Source organism: Hypanus sabinus, chromosome 17, assembly GCF_030144855.1.
Source record: "Hypanus sabinus isolate sHypSab1 chromosome 17, sHypSab1.hap1, whole genome shotgun sequence".
Classification (NCBI taxonomy): Eukaryota; Metazoa; Chordata; class Chondrichthyes; order Myliobatiformes; family Dasyatidae; genus Hypanus; species Hypanus sabinus.
In genome coordinates this window covers 54,979,166-54,998,518 of record NC_082722.1, presented here as the reverse complement: position 1 = coordinate 54,998,518, position 19,353 = coordinate 54,979,166, and the positions used below count along the sequence as shown (strand labels likewise).

General features: G+C 35.9%; 1 protein-coding gene across 1 annotated transcript in view; it reads left to right on the top strand.

Annotated features, from left to right (window-relative positions):
- The window catches only part of LOC132406637 (early endosome antigen 1), a 632,764-nt gene that overhangs the window by 129,868 nt on the left and 483,543 nt on the right, over nt 1-19,353 (top strand). The window contains exons 6-7 of the mRNA XM_059992439.1: nt 1,223-1,345; nt 16,750-16,817. Of these exons, the coding sequence (XP_059848422.1) occupies nt 1,223-1,345; nt 16,750-16,817 (191 nt within the window). The remainder of the gene's footprint in view (nt 1-1,222; nt 1,346-16,749; nt 16,818-19,353) is intronic.

Here is a 19,353-nt window from a genome sequence, read left to right as displayed (position 1 = left end):
TGACATTCTAACATTTGACAGATGTTAAATGTTTACCTAGATACGGTGATGGAAACAAAGTTTATTTGACTGGAATTCTGTGCTTAAATCAAGTTTATTTAATTTAGAAGAGATAGTATGTCCAGATAGATACTTTGCAATAGTTACTGCAGAAAAAAATTATGTTAAGCAATCTTTTTTATAAATACCTTGGTATTTAATAATTAAACATAATAAAAATTTGTTGGCTGTTAGAGTCAGTTATTTCTTCACCGTAGTATTTTCATAGCAGAGCTTGTTACAAGATGAACCTAAGTTCACTACTCAATTCATTGGTCCAAACTCTGGTGCTTAAGAGATGAACAAGACTAACAATGTTAACTTATTAAAAATGTTTAAAATTATTATATGTAACCATAAATGAAACGCCTCCCTTCCTCGCACCCATTCTTTTCATTGGATCTGTAGAGCCAGGATAAGGAGGTGTTTAACCTCAGAGAGGATTCAGAAAATCACCAATGAGCCTTTCTCATTAGTTTAGGGAATTCTGTGTTTGTCTTTATTTATAGTCCCATCTCAGAAACCTTGGGAATTTTGTGTGTGTATATTCTTTCTGAAAGTCCCTAGCTTTTTGAAGGTTATGGATAAAAATGAAAGAAACTCCATATTGGAAATATCAGCATTTATTTAAAAAATTCTGACCATTGTTTAACCTTGCCGTAGTGATTTGAGGAATGCAAAGGGATACTTGTTCCCACAGCTTTCACAAAGCTATTATAGAAAAAAATGCACTATCTCTGATAAAATATTGCATTGGAACACAGTTTATCTTCCAAATTGACAAATTAACAGAGTTAAGTCTTGAACAAAAAATGTCTAGAATTGTTTAAGTTGTACATTTAAGTTGAGATAGACAACTCTCCCTTGCTGTTCCTACGACTGTTTCTTCCTCGTTAGTCAAAAGATTTTTTTTTACTTTGGATGAATCATCTAGTTTAAGTGGACCAGAAAAACATCCTTTCAGAAATCCTTATTGGAAAAATAAAACATATATGGAAACAATCATAGCCAGCCTTACTCTTTCACAGATTACGTACCCCCACCCCCCCACCAGTCCATCCAGACAAAAACTGCTTTAGAAATCTACACATCATGTTCAATAACAAAAGATACTCATGCTTATGTTGTTATTTCAATGTTGTAAATCTCCTTAACATTTTGTTTTGCCTATTTTGTCTTGAAGGATCTGCGACTTAAACTTGGGTCCTGTGAGGAAGATGTTTTAAAGTTACAATTAGAGAACACAACCCTAAAGACAGAAAACTGCAATCTAAGAACTGTTCTACAGCACACCAGATCAAGACAGGTGTTCTTTATAATTTTTTTTACTGTAGCATCTCTTACTTCCATATCTTTATGCAAAATCAACAAAAGTTATGAAGTTGGGATACTCTTAACACACCATTCTGCTGCAAAAATGGTCCAATATTTAAATCACAATGAGTCTTCTGGAGAATAACTAGACAAGATAGAATAAAGGGTATTGTTAATTAATAATACTTTTGAAGTAGTGCTTGATTATTTTGCCTGAAAATCCCATTTATTCATTGCTATTAAACTGTTAGATATTAATGAAGCTTAGTTTTTGACTTTGGGTTGAATCATGCTGACTTCACAGCTGGTCATCCATAATAAATTGTAGCTTATTATAACGTTAACAGATTCCAATCCAGGACATTACATTGTGAGCTTCAGAAATGAGAAGGTGATTGGCTGCCAGCTCAGTGAACCTGCTGTCCTTCTTCCTGTCTTGACATTGAGCACAGGAGCAGATAATTTTTGCAGCATCTTTCACAACAATGTTGCAGTGAAGCACCGTCACAACCAAATGCTATATTAAAAAATGTTGTCATTGTTTTAATATTGATGAATGTGACAACTTGAATTTGTACACAACCGAGTTCGAGAAACAGCAGTGTGATAATAATGGTGGAGGGATGAAAGTCATTTTAGAAATATTAAAAAATAACATTAATCATTTTAATTTAGAAAACTCAAAACATTAATTCAGAGACCATTTTCTTTGGAGCAGAGAAGGCTGAGGTGTAATCCTGTGGAGATTTATAAAATCTTATGGGGTTTAAGTTTGGTAGATAGTTGGTTTTCTTCTCAATGGGGGTGTCTGAAACTTGAGGCATTGGTTTAAGGTGAAAGGGAAAAGATTTAAAGGGGACCTGATAGCCACGTTTTTCACACATAGTGATGGGTAAATGGAAAGAGCTGCCAAAGGAAGGTATAGAGGAGGGTACAATACCACATTTAAAAGACATTTGGATAGGTACGTAGATGAGGGATATAGACCAAATGCAAGCAAATGGGGCTAGATCAGTCAGGTACTTTGGTCAGCTTGGACAGGTTTGGATGAAAACCCTGTATGCTATATACCTCTGACATTAAGTAGATATACAAAGAACTTGCCTTCACTTACAATTTTAAGATTCAAAGTACATTTATTATCAATGTATGTATACTTTGGACTAGCTGTACACTGCTAAGTCCTGCAGTTGAGCAGGAGGTATATGTGCTGATTGCTGATCTTCATACAATCCTGAATCCAAACTGCATTGCACTGGTGCAGAAATCAGGGAAATGCTAACCCTGAAAGAAGACCCTACTGACAGTTCCTTTCCAATCTGTGAGTAAATGATAAACATGTTCCAACCTATTGGTGAAATTCATAAATTTAGTCTTGGGTTTTCATTCTTTCTTTCTTTTTCTCTTGGTTTATTTCTATATTTATCTCATTCTTGGTCCCACTTCTGTAGACAGTTTAAGGTGAACTTTCCCTGCTCTACACTTTCTGCACCAATTTTGTAGATTTTTTTTCTGATTTTCTTCTACAGACATTCTTAGAATCACTTCCTATTCAAATATTTCCTATTTTTCATAATGTTAGGAGCTATGTTGTTTAAAAATGTATTTGCATGTTGAATGAAATTTGAAGTTCCTTAGTTAATTCTATGAGATACATACCAGTTCTTGGTTGGTGGGATAATTTTGCTCTTTGTGTTTGTTACAATATTTAAAAAGGGCAATTCATGAGTTATGCATATAAACATGAAGCTATCAATGCATATATAGTCAACTAGTCATGTTGTATGTGAAAATTGCTGTAATTTTTATAAAAACATACTTCCAGTTTAAATTCTGTATACAGGTAAATGCACGGTTTGTTTCCTGAACCGGTCCCAAACTAGAAAATTTCATTACCTTTTCCAAATCCAACTTGTTTCATGTGGTACATCTTAGACTGTATTCCCTTACTCAAATTTTCCGACCTAAATTTCCATTGACAGGGATAGGGGAATAGATAAAAGGTGGGGTGGGTGTGGTGTTGCTAATCGGGGATAGTATCAGAGCTGCAGAAAGGGAGGATATCCTGGAGGGAGGGATCGTCTACTCAATCAGTGTTGTTGAGAAACAGGAAGGAAGTAATCACACTATTGGGAGTATTCTGCAGGGCTCCCAGATAGCTACTGGGACACTGAGGTGCAGATAAGTGGACAGATTTTGGAAAGATGTTAAAATAACAGGGTTGTTGTCAAAGGTGACTTCACCTTCCCTAATATTGAATGGCACTCCCAGTGCAAGAGGTTTAGATGGGGCAGTATTTGTTAGGTGTCTCCAGGAAGAATTCCTGGTGCTATATGTAGACAGACCGATTGGAGGAGAGACCATACAGGATCTAGTACTAGGCAATGAACTTAGTCAAGTGACAGATCTTTTGGTGGGCAAGCGTTTCTGAAATAGTGACCACGACTCCCTCACCTTGAGCATAACGTTGGACAAGCATTGGAGCAGGTGGTATGGGAAAGCATTTAATTGGAGAAGGGCTAACTAAGATACTATTAGGCAGGAAATTGGGGATGTAAATTGGGAACAGATATTTTTGAGGAAATGTACAATGGAAGTGAGGAGATTGTTTAGAGAACACTTGCATAGGGTTCTGGGTAGGTTTGTCCCATTGAGACAGGAACAGGATTATAATGAAAGTTGACAGGAGAGGTAGAAAATATAGTCAAGTGAAAGAAAGCATATTTAAGGTTTAGGAAGCAAAATCAGGCAGGAAGGAGCTTAATAATTGATTTAGGAGAGCTAGAAATGTAGAATGGCCTTGGTGTGTAGGATTAAGAAAAAACCTGAGGTATTCTATACGTATGTGAAAAACAGAAGAATGCCTAGAGTGAGGCTAGGACTACTTGCAGATATAAGGAGAACATGTGCCTGGAGGTGGAGGAGATAAAGGAGATCCTTAGTGAATACTTTATTTCAATGTTCATTAGGAAGAGGGACTTTGGCAAATGTGAGATCAAGATAGAACAGACTAATGTGCTGGAGCATGTTGAGACAATGCTGGAGTGAAGGAGGATGTTTTACTTAACAAACAGATCTCAGATAGTCAGGATGCACAAGCGCTCACCCTTATCATCTTCAGCATGGGTGCTACCCCAGGATTGTGTGCTGAGCCCATTGTTATACACTGTGTTCACACCTGACGGCACGGCCAAACACCTGAGCAATCACATCGTCAAGCTCACTGATGACACACAGTGGTGGGGCTCATCACCAATAGCGAACAGATAGCCTACAGAGCTATTAGGCAAATAACCTCTTCCTTTTTTTGTCAACAAGACAAAAGAGATGGTTATCAGCTTCAGGAGAACTCACAACCCCCACCAGCCCCCGTCAGCACAGCAGTGGAAACTGTAAGCAGTTTCAAACTCCTGGGTCCCATAGCACATCCTACACAGTCAAGAAAACTCACTAATACTTTCTGAGGGGATAGAAAAGAGCTGAATTTTGAACATCCATACTCACGACGTTCTACAGATGCACAGTAGAATGATCCTAACAAGCTACCTCACTGTTTGGAATGGAAACTGCACTGTGGCAGACAGGAATGATCTACAATGACACATCATTGGCCCAGCCTACTCACTATCAAGGACATGTGTATATACAGAAAGGTGCTGGTGAAGGGCCAGTAACATCATGAAGGATCACACACACCCTGCTCATGGACTGTTTGTCATACTCCCGTTGGGGAGGAGACTACGTAGCATCCAATACAGGACGACCAGACTCGATAACTGATAATTTCCCCATGTAGTAAGGCTAATCAACACCTTCACCTACTAACACCACCACTACTTCATTATTTCCTGCCAGTCACCTCATTTCCAGCCTAACATCATTTTATGGACATGCAATACAATTAAGCTGTCTTATATTTATTTTTATTGTGTGTTTTTTAAAATTATTATTATTGGGTTCTTTATCTTCTATGTTTTTCTTGGTGCTGCATTGGATCCAGAGTATCGACTATTTTGTTCTCTTTACACTTGTGTAGAGGAAATCAAATTAAACAATGTTGAATCTCTTGAATCTTGAAGTCTGTAGAGGTGTTATGTTCCTCCCCTTGTGCATCTAGATTAGGTATACATTTTTAAAGGTTATTAATATGACAGTAGTTGGTTTTAGTACAGTGTTTTTCATTTACTACCAATTAGAAATAGTTTGGGATCTATTGGATACAAAATTGTGAGTGCATAACTTTCTGCAGAACATTCGACCTCCACTGTGTTCCTTTAAGGGTAAAACCATAAGCTATAGGAGCCGAATTAGGCCTTTTGGCCTATCAAGTTCGTTCCACCATTCCATCATGCCTGATCCATTTTTCCTCTCAGTCCCAATCTCCTGCCTTTCCCCTCACCCCCATATCCCTTCATGCCGTGACCAATCAAGAATCTATCAATCTTTGCCTTAAATATACATAGACTTGGCCTCCACAGCAGCCCTCGGCAACAAATTCCACAGATTCACCACTCACTGGCTAAATAAATTCCTCCTCATCTCCATTCTAAAAGGATGGCCCTGTAATCTGTGGTTGTGTCCTTTAACCACAGTAATCATATGGCATTTGAGAACTGAGTTATTTTTAATCAATGTTAACCTTGACCTTTCCCCCCCAACCCTCCACTCCCAATATCCTCCCAAGGAGAATTGACTATGAGCAATGGAACTTTTAGTCCTATGAAATGGAAAAGAAAGATAGTTGAACTCTATCTTGTTAGAGATGGTTATTTTGTTTTGGCTTTTATGTGGCACAAATGTACTTTCCCAGTAGATAGGTTGACCCTGACTGCTCACCTGGTCTTCTGCATATGGAAAAAAAATTGCTTGATTACCTGATAAGTAAATGGATCTGAACAGTGTTTAATAATCTGTGAACATCATTATTTCTGATTTAGCATTTTATTTTTGAGCAATTAGCCCCCAAATAAATAAAGAGATCCCCACCTTGAATTACTTTTGGAGCATTATTTTACACAATAAGATGTGAGACTTCTGGAATTGAACTGAATGTTCATGGTTATCACAAATATACACTTCTGCAAAAAGAACTAGTGAAGCTTGGTGGATGATCATTGAAATAAATATCTTATTTAGAGATTGTATTTACAGTGTATTAATAGATCAAAGAATGCTCAGCAGTGAGTGGAACCCTAACTCTAACGCATTCTGTAACTGTTTAAATAACGTCGTAATGACCAAAATAGGATGGAAAACAAATTGAAATATAGGAGTACTCAAAATATCTGTGAAGATTAAGTTTTGGACTTGTTAGTTAACATAATTTTAAAAGAGCATAATCAGCTTGCAAAAAGTTATTTGTTGATTTACCTAACAGAATAACCACATCTCAGAAAGAAGACATTAAAGTTAAAAGCCAGGGAGCCTTTGATATGAAAGTTGTGAAAGATGGGTAAAAATGGAAATAATGAAATAATGTGAAAGATACAATGAGAGGATAAAAATATTTCTGTTTAAATGCCACCTTTCTTGATCTTGTATGCCTTTACCAATTAATTTTGTGTTTGCAAGGGAATAAAGAGCTATTCTTGTGTGACTGTTTTCCAATATTGGGCAAATAAATATGGAGTATGAATTCTTTCACTCTCTGTGCTCTCCCTCATAAGACACTAGTACGAAGTAAAAGGAAAAATAAACAGTGAGTATTTTGCAAAAGATGAGAACAAAATTTACCATATATCTGGTTTCATTTTACAATGCATTACATAAGTGTTGGCCATTTATCCCCTCAAACTATTTCTTTCATTCATGAACTCTGATTTCTTTGTAATAACACAACATTGGATTTCCCTACCCCTTTTTTATTTATCCTATATTCCTTTTAATAAAAATCCATCAGCCTTATTTACTAGCAATTGACCTAGTATCAATTTCTGTTTGTAGAAGAGGGTTTCAAATTTCTAACTTCTTCCGTAAAAGGCTTGATTCTATTTTTGAGATTTTCACTCAAGTCCTTGTCTTCCAAAGCAACCAAAATAACTTGCTTCTGCTCTATCCAGGGCAATTAGGTATAGGAAATTAAATGCTGGTTCAGCCTCAAAAGCCCACATTCCTTGGAAAAATCCCACTCCCTGCTTGTGTTAAATGGTTTAATCCTTAATTGAAAGTTTCTATTGGTTTTCCAGAGGGATATATCAAAGACATGTTCTTTTCTTCAATAAGTATACCACTAATATGTTTTCTTTCAAGTAAGTGATTACAGCATACAGATTTTTTAATGTAATGAAATAGGCTAATGCAATAGGCTAATGGTAATATTCTTCCATCATAGGTTGCCTTTACTGTAGTCTATTTAACATCTAATATAGTCTGGAAATAGCATGAATATAAACAAAATATTATGTCTATTTATTTACAAATTTCAAAAACGCTACAACATCAATTGTATAAGGCATTGGTATGACTGGATATGGAGTTTAGTATCCACCTTTGATCACTTTACCTGAATAAGGATACTTTTGACGTAGAGAGAATATAACAAAGATTCAGTAGACTGGTTCCTGGGAAGCTGGTTTGTCAAATGAAAATAGATTGAGAAGGCTTTAGAGTTTAGAAAAATGAGAGCAGATTTCATTGAAACTTCCAGCATTCTTTCAGAGCTTATCTGGGTAGATGTGGAGAGGCTGCTTCCGCTGGTTGGAGTGCCTATGAGCAGCAGTCAGTGTCAGAATAAAGGCAATTTGGGACAGAGATAAGGAGAAATTTCTTCAAGCTGTGAGGGTGAATCTGTGAAATTCTCTACCCTAAATGAGTGCAGAGGTTCTGTCATTGAATTAATTTAAAGCAGAAATTAATTGATTTATCGATATTAAAGGCACAAAGGGATATGGGGATGGTGCAGGAAAATAATGCTGAGGTAGAATATTAATCATAATCTTGATGAAAGGGTCTAAAGGAAAGATGGCATGTTCTGCTCTTAGCTAAGTTCTTAAAATGCATGTATGAGAACGAAGAATGTTCCAAATAAAAAGAAAATTAGTGTTTTATTTTCCTTTACAGCTAATGTGCCCATTCTAGTTGCCTCAGTACTCGTATTTATAAATGCTGTCGATCATTCTAATGAACATTTCCCATTAACAGCTAATTATTCTTTAGTTGCTCACATTAGCGAAATTGCAATCTTGAAATCTCTTGAGTATCTTTCCTCTAAAATGGCTTATTGTGACACATGCTGTGCAGTGTATTTCTCAGGAAATCCACAATATATTGACAATATTATATCTTTATTTGAAAAAAAAATTGAAGTAGGTTTTGATTGCTAAATGTTTGTTGACAATCTATGTTTAGAAAATTATACAATAATAAGTAAATGCTAATACTGAGGTACTACTATTTCCACGAGTATTACAATTTCTACTCCAATTCATGTTTAACATAAATAATGTTAAAATTCCTCACTTGTTAACTGCCCTTGGAATTTATCATTTAATGTTATGATAACAAAATTTGTACCTTTTTGAGTCAGAATATTATGATGAAATAATGCCTAGCAACCAATCTAAGCTCTTGCTTTGAAGCAGTGAAACAGCCCTTTCTTGCAGTGATACAAGAAGATACTAATTTCTAAAAATCTATTGGAAGAGATTTTAAAAGGAATGTTAAATATTGCTTAAGAATCATGAAGCTCCTGGCCTTCCTTGGCAATGAGTGATATAGGATCACAGGGTGTGGAATTACTGTAGGCAGAGTTGAGAAACTGTAAAGGTAAAAAGACCTTGATGAGAGTTGTATACCAGCCTCCAATAGTAGTCAAGATATAGGGTACAAAATACACCAGGACATTGAAAAAGGCAATGTTCCAGTAATCATGGGACATCAATATGCAGGCAATGGGGAAAATCAGATTGGCGTAACCAACAACTTGCTAGAGGAACTCAGCTGATCAGACAGCATTGTGTGAGGAAAGGAATTGTTGATGTTTCAGGTTGAAATCCTCATTGAGACAGCTTGGTAGTGGACTACAAGGAAAGGAATTTGTACAATGCCTATGGGATGGCTTTTCAGAACAGCTTGTGGTAGATCACACTAGAGAATAGGTAATTCTCGAATTGGATAGGATAACATCAACTTTATTTACTATATACATTTATCTGTATTAGAAAATAGCTGTGGTGTGTTGGCACTACATGCAACAAAAAAGCAACAACATTCAACAATTATATGGTACGGAATAAAAAATTATAAGGTTATGGAACCATCAAATATAGGAACAGAATTAGTCACTTCTATTTCATCATGGCTAATCCATTTTTCCTTCTCAGCCCAATCTCCTGCTTTCTCCCCATATTCCTTCATGCCCTAACTAATCAAGAATCTATCAACCTCTTCCTTAAATATACCCAATGACTTAGTATCCATAGCTGCCTGTGGCATGAAATTCCACAGATTCATTACTTTGTGGCTAAAAAAATTCCTCCTCATCTCCATTCTAAAATGACACACCTCTATTCTGAGGTTGTGTCCTCTGGTCTTATAGTGCTTATAGTGTAGTGCAATGGCTGAGAGAGGGGATGGGGGGGGGTAACTAGAATGGTTGATTAGATTAACTTGTAAGTTGGTGTGAAGTTTTAGTATTAGTAGTCCTATTGTGTTTTTCAGAGGGAGCTTTTGGAAAAGGCAGTTTGCTGGGTGGGTAACATCTACAATGATATTTTCTGACTGCTTCTTTATCCTGGAACATACAAGTCCTGCAGTGATGGTAGAATGCAGCAAACACATTTTCTACCATTCTGAAAGTTCACTATACTTTTTGCATATTGTGAGAGGATGTTGCACCAAACCAGACTGTTGTGTTGCGTAATGAGGCACACTTGATCAGGGAGCTTAAGGTAATGGAACCCTTATGTAGGTAGACCAATTCACTGTGTGGCAGAGATTCATAGGTTCTTGATTAATAAAAGGGTTAAGGACTATGGAGAGAAAGTGGGAGAATGGGGATTAAAAATAAAAATCAGCCATGGTCAAATGGCACAGCAAATTCAATGAACCAAATTATCTAATTAATTCTGCACCTATATCTTATGATATTATGATCTCAATGTTATTACTCAAGCATGTTGTATGGTTAAGCATTATTTGAATCTAGTCCAAAATTGGTGCAGATAACACGAAGATAGTAGTGGGAATTGTGGCAAAAGCTAGCCATTGCTGCAGTCCAAGGGAAGAATTGTTAGCATCTATTGTGGTGTCCCCAAAAACGTGGCTCTAAGATGAATAAAGTAATGGGTGGTTGAGGGGTGTCCTGAGAATTTCTGCAAGGTTCTGAAGAAAAATTCCAACTTCAAGTGGTCCACAAGAAAATAGAGAATGAAAACTATTGCTAACAGTGACAATTTCTGGTAACTCCACTGCACCCCAGCTCATCTGCTGGCTAGTTTAAAGAGGTCTTGTACTACGTTATTGCAAAGTTCACATTGTAATACTGAAACAAAGTTTTCCTTTGCATGTCTCCAGCTGGAACCTAAAAAGTTTGTGAAGTTCAAAAATAAAATGGGGAGATTTGGCCACTTTCGCCAAGACCCTGCACTATTCATGGTGTGGAAGAACGTTTATTTTAATGTCTTTGTAGCCTAATGCAACAAATTTAAAGCAGTACCTTTGATTCCAGTGATCATGCACCCTAAAGTCGAAGTTACTGAATTAGACAAGATCTTTAAAAAAACAGTTGGTGTCAAGTAATCTCCATAGTCAGTGCTATTAATGGAAGTCTATTTTGGAACAGACTTTCCAAAGATCTATGGGGCAAGTGACTCCCACTATTACTTTGCCCATAATGCAATTTCTGTAGGATTTGATTTGCTTTGCCATTTCTCTTACAAAATAGCAGCTTTTTTTTTTGTAGTTCTCCTGTGCTTTCCAATTAATGGTACTCAAGAGTTTACTGAACTAATGCCAATGTGATCATTGTTGATAATTAGGTTGGTGCTGGTAAAATTTCTATTTAATATACCAACTGCTAGTCCATCTCCACTGTTTTTACTCCACTTAGATTTTAAAATTTAATTGCATACAATCTTCCTGGGGGTCAACTGAATGAAATAATAACTTTTCCTCCTTTTAAATATAGACTCAATATCTGCTAACATCTATTTTAAAACCACAACTTGTTTTTATTTTATCAGTGTAAGAATACTTGTTACTTAAAATATGATAGCAATAGAGAAGGTAAAACTCTTGAAATAAAAAAGAAACTGGAGGAAATCATTGGGTCAAGTAGCATTAATAGAAGGAAAGCAATGGACAGTCAATGCTTTGGATGTCGGAACATTGACTGTCCACTTCTTTCCACAGGTTTTGCTTGACCCACTGGGTTCCCGCATCTTCTTGTTTGTTGCTGCAGACTCTTGAATCTGCAATCTCTGTTCATTCACTCACCAACAAAAAATTAACCCAGGGACCTCATCATTTGTTCTTGGCTAACTCACTCAATACTTGTTTATTTTGATTGTGTACTGGGTAAGAAAAAACTCATGAAATTGTTTACCCATTAGGGGTGTGTAAAGAAGATGAATTGTATTATTCTGAACTGTTGGTCCAAGAAATTATATGGGAAACTCCTCGTCATTCTGATAATTTTTTGATTTTTTTTTCATTTCACCAGAAGCTTGATTAGAGACATACAAGTATGAACTCTGCTTGCACATCTTTTGTGAATTCAAGCCCCATCCCCACCAACAAAGCAAATTAACTGATCAGCCTAATGTTACCTACCGACTTTGGCCACCCTTATCTTCCTTTCATTATGGAAGCTAGACTTAAGATTTCAACTGTGGCCTCTGTTACTGTATTTATCTGTGAAGTTGAGAAGCACAAGTGTGCTTCATAGATCCAGTGATGATACTCAGTTTTACATCACCACCTCTTCTAGGAAACTGAAAGTAGCTGCTATTATGTACCAGAATCTATCCAGCTATACAGACATGGATGGCCAAATACTCTCCCTGTCTAAAACTGCATTCTAATTTGTAAGTAGGTTTTGTGGTCACTGGGTGGCTCAGAAACTTATGTCTTGGTGTTGTATCCAAGGAAAGCACCGTGCCCTCATTCATAGTGATTTTGCATTAAACGCTTGTTTAATATTTCAGGTTTCTTTGGGGTGCAGTGACATAATATACCCATTCCTGAATAGGTGAATGCATTTAATTACAGAGAATCCTACTGTGTGATTCCTAAATATCTGCCATTCATGATACCAGCTCTGAGAATGTTGTGTATGTTTTTGGCATTCAGCATTGGTGAGTGGCATTTTAAAAGAAAGTTCATTTTCTGATTAATTAACTATATATAAGAATGGTCTATTCATTCCTTTCAAATATATTTTGATGGTATTAATTCTATTTTCTCCTTAGTTAGAGTATGTATTTTAGAGTATGCTACAGTAGAATACATTTCGGGGAGGAATCTGTGAAACAAATAATGGCCAAATAGATTCTTTCTTTGGTTCCATTTCAATCCAAGTCCCCAAGGACAAATTGAGGAATTCTGGCCTCACATTCTTCTCTGAAATCAGAATTGTTTTCAATATAGATTATTTAACAGCACAATCTCTTCCAAGCAGTATGCTAATTTAAATGAGAAAATACTACAAAATCTAAGATTTGACATTATAGTTGTTTCTCTCTCCATAAATGCTTCCTGATGTACTGAGTATTTTCAGCATTGTTTGATCTTATTTCAGATATCAACTGTGATCTTTTTTATTTTTGTTTTATATATCCATTTAAAATCCCAGTTGCTATCTATATAAAACTAAGTTAATTTGGAGTTATTATTTTATTTTTAGCCTGAAAGAAAGTATTGTGTAATTGTGTATGCAATTGCATAATCTAATATGTCATTAGTCCTACTCTTTGTCCATATTTCTACAATTTCTTATTAAAGTATGCATCCCCTACCTTTTAAAAGCTATTATTTAACCTGTATCCACCATCCAGATAGGCATTACATTGCAAATATCAAACATCAAGAAAATGTTTTTCTTCTGGTCCCCTCTGATTCATTTTCTATTTATTTTGAATCAGTATCCTCCAGTTAGTAATCCTTAAGCCACTGGAAACATTTACTCTTTATTCACACATCATAAGTCTTTGCTCGAAAGATAAACCTTGTTCCTCTATCCACATAACCCTCAACCAAAAGTGTGTGCCTAGAATTAAACAAATAACCAAACAAGTTTTTTTTAATAAATGCCTTCATTTGTAAGTTAGAGACCTTATTTGCCTTCATTTTTATGTGAAGGATTCCACATGATTTGTTAACTTTTTACTAACTTGATCTACCACCTTTATAAATAATGCACTAAACTTCTAGGACCCTCTTTGTACTATCTCTGCCCATTATTCCTCAAAGGCTTTGAATTTTATCTATCATGAGTTCAGCTATTCCACCAGTTTGACATACATTCTTTTTAAGACATTTAATATCTGTCTTCCTGCTTACTGTACTTAAGATTTAGTGTCATCTGCAAATTTCAGAATTGTACCCTGCACTTATAAATTCAAGTCATCCCTTATCAGTGCAACTCCTGACCTGTTGAGTATTTCCAACATTTCTATTGTAATCTAAAGATTTAGTATTTTAGTTTCCAGGAGATATCTTTGCTAGCTAGCCTTGACCAGAAAATCACTTCTTATTTTTTTACATCAACACTGGGTTTTCGCCATGTCTGCAAATAGTCACATAGAATATATAACGTCATCTCCACTGGTTATGAACAATAAACGAAGTTTGAAACTAATTACATTTCAACACCATTTTAATTACATTTTAATATATTGTGGTTACTGAAAATGATCCAGGAATGTTCTAATGAGAAAAGATCTATTTACATGGTGGAATTTAGCAATGCAATGCTTATAATTATTTATTTCCTATATTATGTTGGGAGTTCAAAAGTGCAATCTGGTATAATAATTTAAGAGCTTGTTTTTCTCAGGTATTACACAAAAAACGAAGGTTGATGCTCTGTGAATCACGCTATTCTTCAAGATCTTAATTCTAATTTATATCAGTCACTATTGTAAATAAGGATACCAAATGAAACATTTCTTGTAGCACATTTTGAACCAGAAAGGAGACTTCTATTCATTTTGTCTATTTGTTATGTCACAGTTTCAAAGATTCTTACTGAAAACATTTTGATAAAAGTAATCTCTTCCATTTGCTCTATGTTAATAGAGAATAGTGCACTGAATTATAGATTACTAACGATATATTTGCTTTAATATATGCTTAGGAGATGTTTCTCATGACACAAAAACACAATGTTAAATATACTTACACATTGCTCCCGCTGAAAAGCCATTCATTAAATATGCAGGTCTTTTTTGTATTAATAGAAAACATTGCAAATATTAATCAATGCTAGCAAATGTAGATGCCATTAAGGTTTCAAGTGCTAACTTTTCATTTGCACGGAATTTGACAGTCTACATAGACGCAAAGTCAGTGCATGCATATAAATAAGTACCATCTTACCAACAGCAGTGAAAAGTGGTGACCTGAACACCAACGGTGTTAAAATCATCAGTGACTGAGTGATAATATCCGGTGGATAAATTAGTGAAAGCCATTGGAGAAATTTTTCTATATCAGTTATGTATGTAAAGTAGATCAAATATTCAGTAATGCAAATAAAGGTTATCCATATTGATAAATCCATTCGAAGGCAGTTGAATTGGTACTATTCAGGTCTACAGTAGATGACTACATGCACATTTATGTCATTATGTTTATAATTCCATGGCAAATGCTTCAGAATTCCAACGCCATTTGATTCGAGCTACATTTATAAAGGCATTCCTCCAGAAGAAAAAGCAGAGATTTCTTGTAATAAAATTTAAATTATTTTGTATCCAAGTGATGCTCGCTATTTTGCATATCATTATACTCATGTGAAGAACAACAGCGACATCTGCATGTCCACTGCACAAAATGTCACAGTCAGCAGTGTCTGGCTTTTATCGCCAGCTAATTGTACAGTAGGATCACGATGTATCTCATTTGAATATTAAGATTGGAAACAAAAGCGAGAGCAAAGGAAGGAACAAAGTGCCCTAATTTCCAAATGAATTCATGTGTTGTACATCAGCAAAAGATTTCCATGCTTAATTGTCTTTTTAGTTTTCCCAGGAAGTAATTTTGATTATCTCCCAGAACTAGGCAATGTTGGGGCGAATGAATTAAACCATTGAGAAGATACACAAAGGCCTGCGATTACTATGTTATTCATGTATGAAAGTGACAAAGACTCCACTGTATCTGTCGTGTACGCATAATAGGCTTTCAGACTGAAATAATTAATTAATCACATTAATGGTTTAATAGTGGCTATCAGAATCAGATGCACACCAATTTGTGCAATAGTAGTTGACACATGTAGTCCTACTTTTAAACAGATAAATATTGCAAAGTTAATCCACAATTTCACTTAATCTTCACTTCTGACTTTCTTTTTTCACTTAGTTTTTAAAAAAGGATTTCACTTTCAAAGAAAATAAATAAATATTAACATTTTTCCCCTATGGAATAAAATTTCTGTAGTCGAGAGTATGTCCTCTTAAATATCCTTTGTTTAAAAAATATTACTCCGGCAATTTAAAAAAAACATTAAAGTTAGAATTCCATTATGGTTTCTAGCCGCTATATTTGAAATGTAACAGAGTCATTGGATTAAAAGCAAAAATAGCAGACAGTTCATTGAGCAGACCAGCTTCTCTGATATGGATCATATGAGACTCTTATTGTATTCATTCCACTCTGAATACCCCATGCTTAACCAGCTTAATGATATGCAAATGAAATATGCATAAAACCATTCTACTGTAAGATGATTAAACACTTGGGACGTTAACTGCCACCACATGACTGTTTGACTGTAATAATTTTAGAACATTCACTTTGATTGCGGCGTATGGAACCTAGCAGCTGGTAGAGCCCGTGACCCATTTAACGTTATCCCTCTGCAGAGAGCCTTTTCCCCCGAACGTCGGTTTTCACAGGCGCTGCTGCCATTGTGTTTCAGCAAAATGCTCGAAGATTCTTTCCACACCACAAATGCGTTAATAACAAAAACCTCCTCCATTTACATTCAAAAGCAGATACTTGAAAATGAAAATTTAGATTAAAGGATATATCCACGACTCATTAGAAATTGCCCAGAAAATGCCAGGTTAAAATCTGTCACCAGCAGAATGATTCGGCAGTTTATACAGTTTGAATCATGTGCAGTACTTGACGAAGTTGCAGTATATCCGTAACATTGCTGTTGTTTCATGTAAAATCCATACATAATTATTTTTAAATTCCTTTTGTACTTTTTGTCCCTTTTGTTTTCAGTTCTCGTCGGTAATGCTGTGTGCGATGCCAACTGAACACCTTTCGGGATCCACGGCAACACTTCCACCGTAAGTAACAGGCAATCCCTCCCATAAAAAGAGAAACATTTAATTTTCCCATTCAATGTATTGTAGGATTTGTCCAAGTCGCACCTTTAAACCTTCTCACTTCAAGTTTGTACACGTCTCTGTGGCATCCCTCCTCCTTCATTCCCATAGTAGATCTTGTAAAAGGCTACAGATCGGCCCATTCATCTCCCTGGTGATAGCACTGAATGCAGATAAATCTCAGACTGCCTGCCTGCTGCAAGAGTATGATTTTTATTTTTCTTATGTACCTGGGTCAATTGATGGTTAAAAACAAGCTCCAGATTAAGTAGTAAATCTCCAATGTTCTGTCAGGAAGGATGTTTGCACCAAAATTTCCTGTATTCCCATTTTTGTAAAGTGCAAGGCATAATTTTTTCACAACTCCTTGTTTTTCCTCTGTTAAGTGCCAGTACCCCACAGACAAGTACGCTTGGTTCACTGTCATTCCCCATGGCATCGGACGGAAAGCATTTCTCCAAAATAGTTCCTTTGTATTTTTTTTGTTGGTATTGCTTTTGTAAACGAACTTGAATAGAAAACAGGTCGACATCGAACAAAACACTGGCTCATGCTTTGACAGTTGGCCATATTGCCCCTGGCACCAAGTCGTTGCTACTGTTTTTTTTCATCTCCTGGCATCTTTCGAAGAGGCAGTCGATGGCATGGCGGCTTTGTCTTCGAAGGGGGGAAAGTATCCGCAGTCGCTTCTACACGGCCAAGCAAAAGATGATTAAACACAGACAGTGCACACATCCTTGTTTTCAACTTGAAACATGTCCTCTGAGGAAGGATTTACAGTAGAGCGCATGGTAATCCTGCCAGTTGCGCCTTCAGATATGACTTCGTGTTTGCTGTAGGGGTCTGGATAATCTCCCTTGGCTCAACAGTTCTGACAGACGTACATACGGGCCCTAACCTACCCGCTGTTATCAAGAGAGCTGTGGCGCTGCCAGTGAATGGATGGCAGTGTGCCAGCTCTTGCCATTTGCGGCGGCTTTCTATAGACTTGACACTAATTAACATAAGGGTTAATTGATTTTAAAAGCTGAAGAATTACAGTTAACATTCCCAAAGGGTAAACACACCAATAGCTTGGCATTACTGCCGTGCTGGCGCAGGGAACCCGCAGCAGCAGCAGTACAGCACTGGCTGCTTATTGGACTATAGCTGATGGGAGACGACGCTCTACAGTCTCATCTGCTACAATATGTTGCAATGATATTTTGTTATAAATAATCAAAGCCTATTTAAATAAAAGCTGGAATGAAGTTGTAGAGAAATTTTTGTCATAACCCCCTCGGGCTTTATTGTAATCAGTAAATTAGTCCCTTCTGTCATATTTGATTAAGTAATTATCAGCATACCGCTTTATCTAACATTTGAAAAGATGAGGCAAAGGGGAGAGGCTTTTAAATTTTTTAAATACTACTCTTCTTTAACCTCCTTGTTTTTTCAGACAAGGTCAGAGCTTACTAATTGGCTCAGGTGCTTAATTTAAAATAAAGTATCTCATTAAAGAAAAGTTATTTCCTGCAATTAAGGAAAAAGAAAGATGAAAAGCTCAAACATAGGTTCTTTCTTTATACAGATAATTTCTGATAGTTACTGAAGGAATTTCTTTTACAAATCAGGAGCATGTTGCACTATATAAAATCCTTTTTTTGTAAAAAGAACTTGGTTTGTGATATCAAAGCTTGCTGAAAAGGAGGCAAAGAAAAGGGCTGAAGCAATGACAGGAATCCATTATGCAAATAGACTTCATTTGCATGTATCCTACGACTAGTACATGTAAATGAAGAGCATAATTTAGATTCAACTACATCTGTCTGAAACTATTACAATAAGTTGCAAAATGGGATTGCAGATTTCAAAATTAAAATCTGACATAATTATGAAAATTATTTTTGTTAAGGCAACAGGAATTATAAATATTGTATGTAGGACAACTGGCAGGTTAATATATTTTAACTCAATTTCAAATCTAAATCTGAACTTTATAATGAATTCATTTCCTTTGTCAGATTCCAAGAATGGGTATATGACACTTAAATTAAATTAGATGTTTTTCCTAAATTTGAAGACTACTTGAATGTATGAAGAATTCTTCATTGCTCCAAACTTCGTTTTAAAATGTATCATTAATTGACATTTGTAGAATCAGGTCTCTTTTATGTATAACAGATTTCAAATTATTGTATAACTTTAGTAAATCAAGAAATAGGATTTCAGAAATTTTTGTAAGAACTGGAGGAAAAAAGAAACTAAAGTAAAACAACTGGATAAATTTTCAAAATCATTTATTCAGTTTATGCACATTTGCCTTCGAGGATTAAACAAATTCTACCTTTTAGTTTCATTTTATATTGCATTATTTTGTTTACTGCCAGTTTGGGAATGAGAGGTGAGGCTGTTGGGGTATCACATTTGGGAATGAGAGGTGATGCTGTTGGGGTATCACGTTTGGGAATGAGAGGTGATACTGTTGGGGTATCACGTTTGGGAATGAGAGGTGATG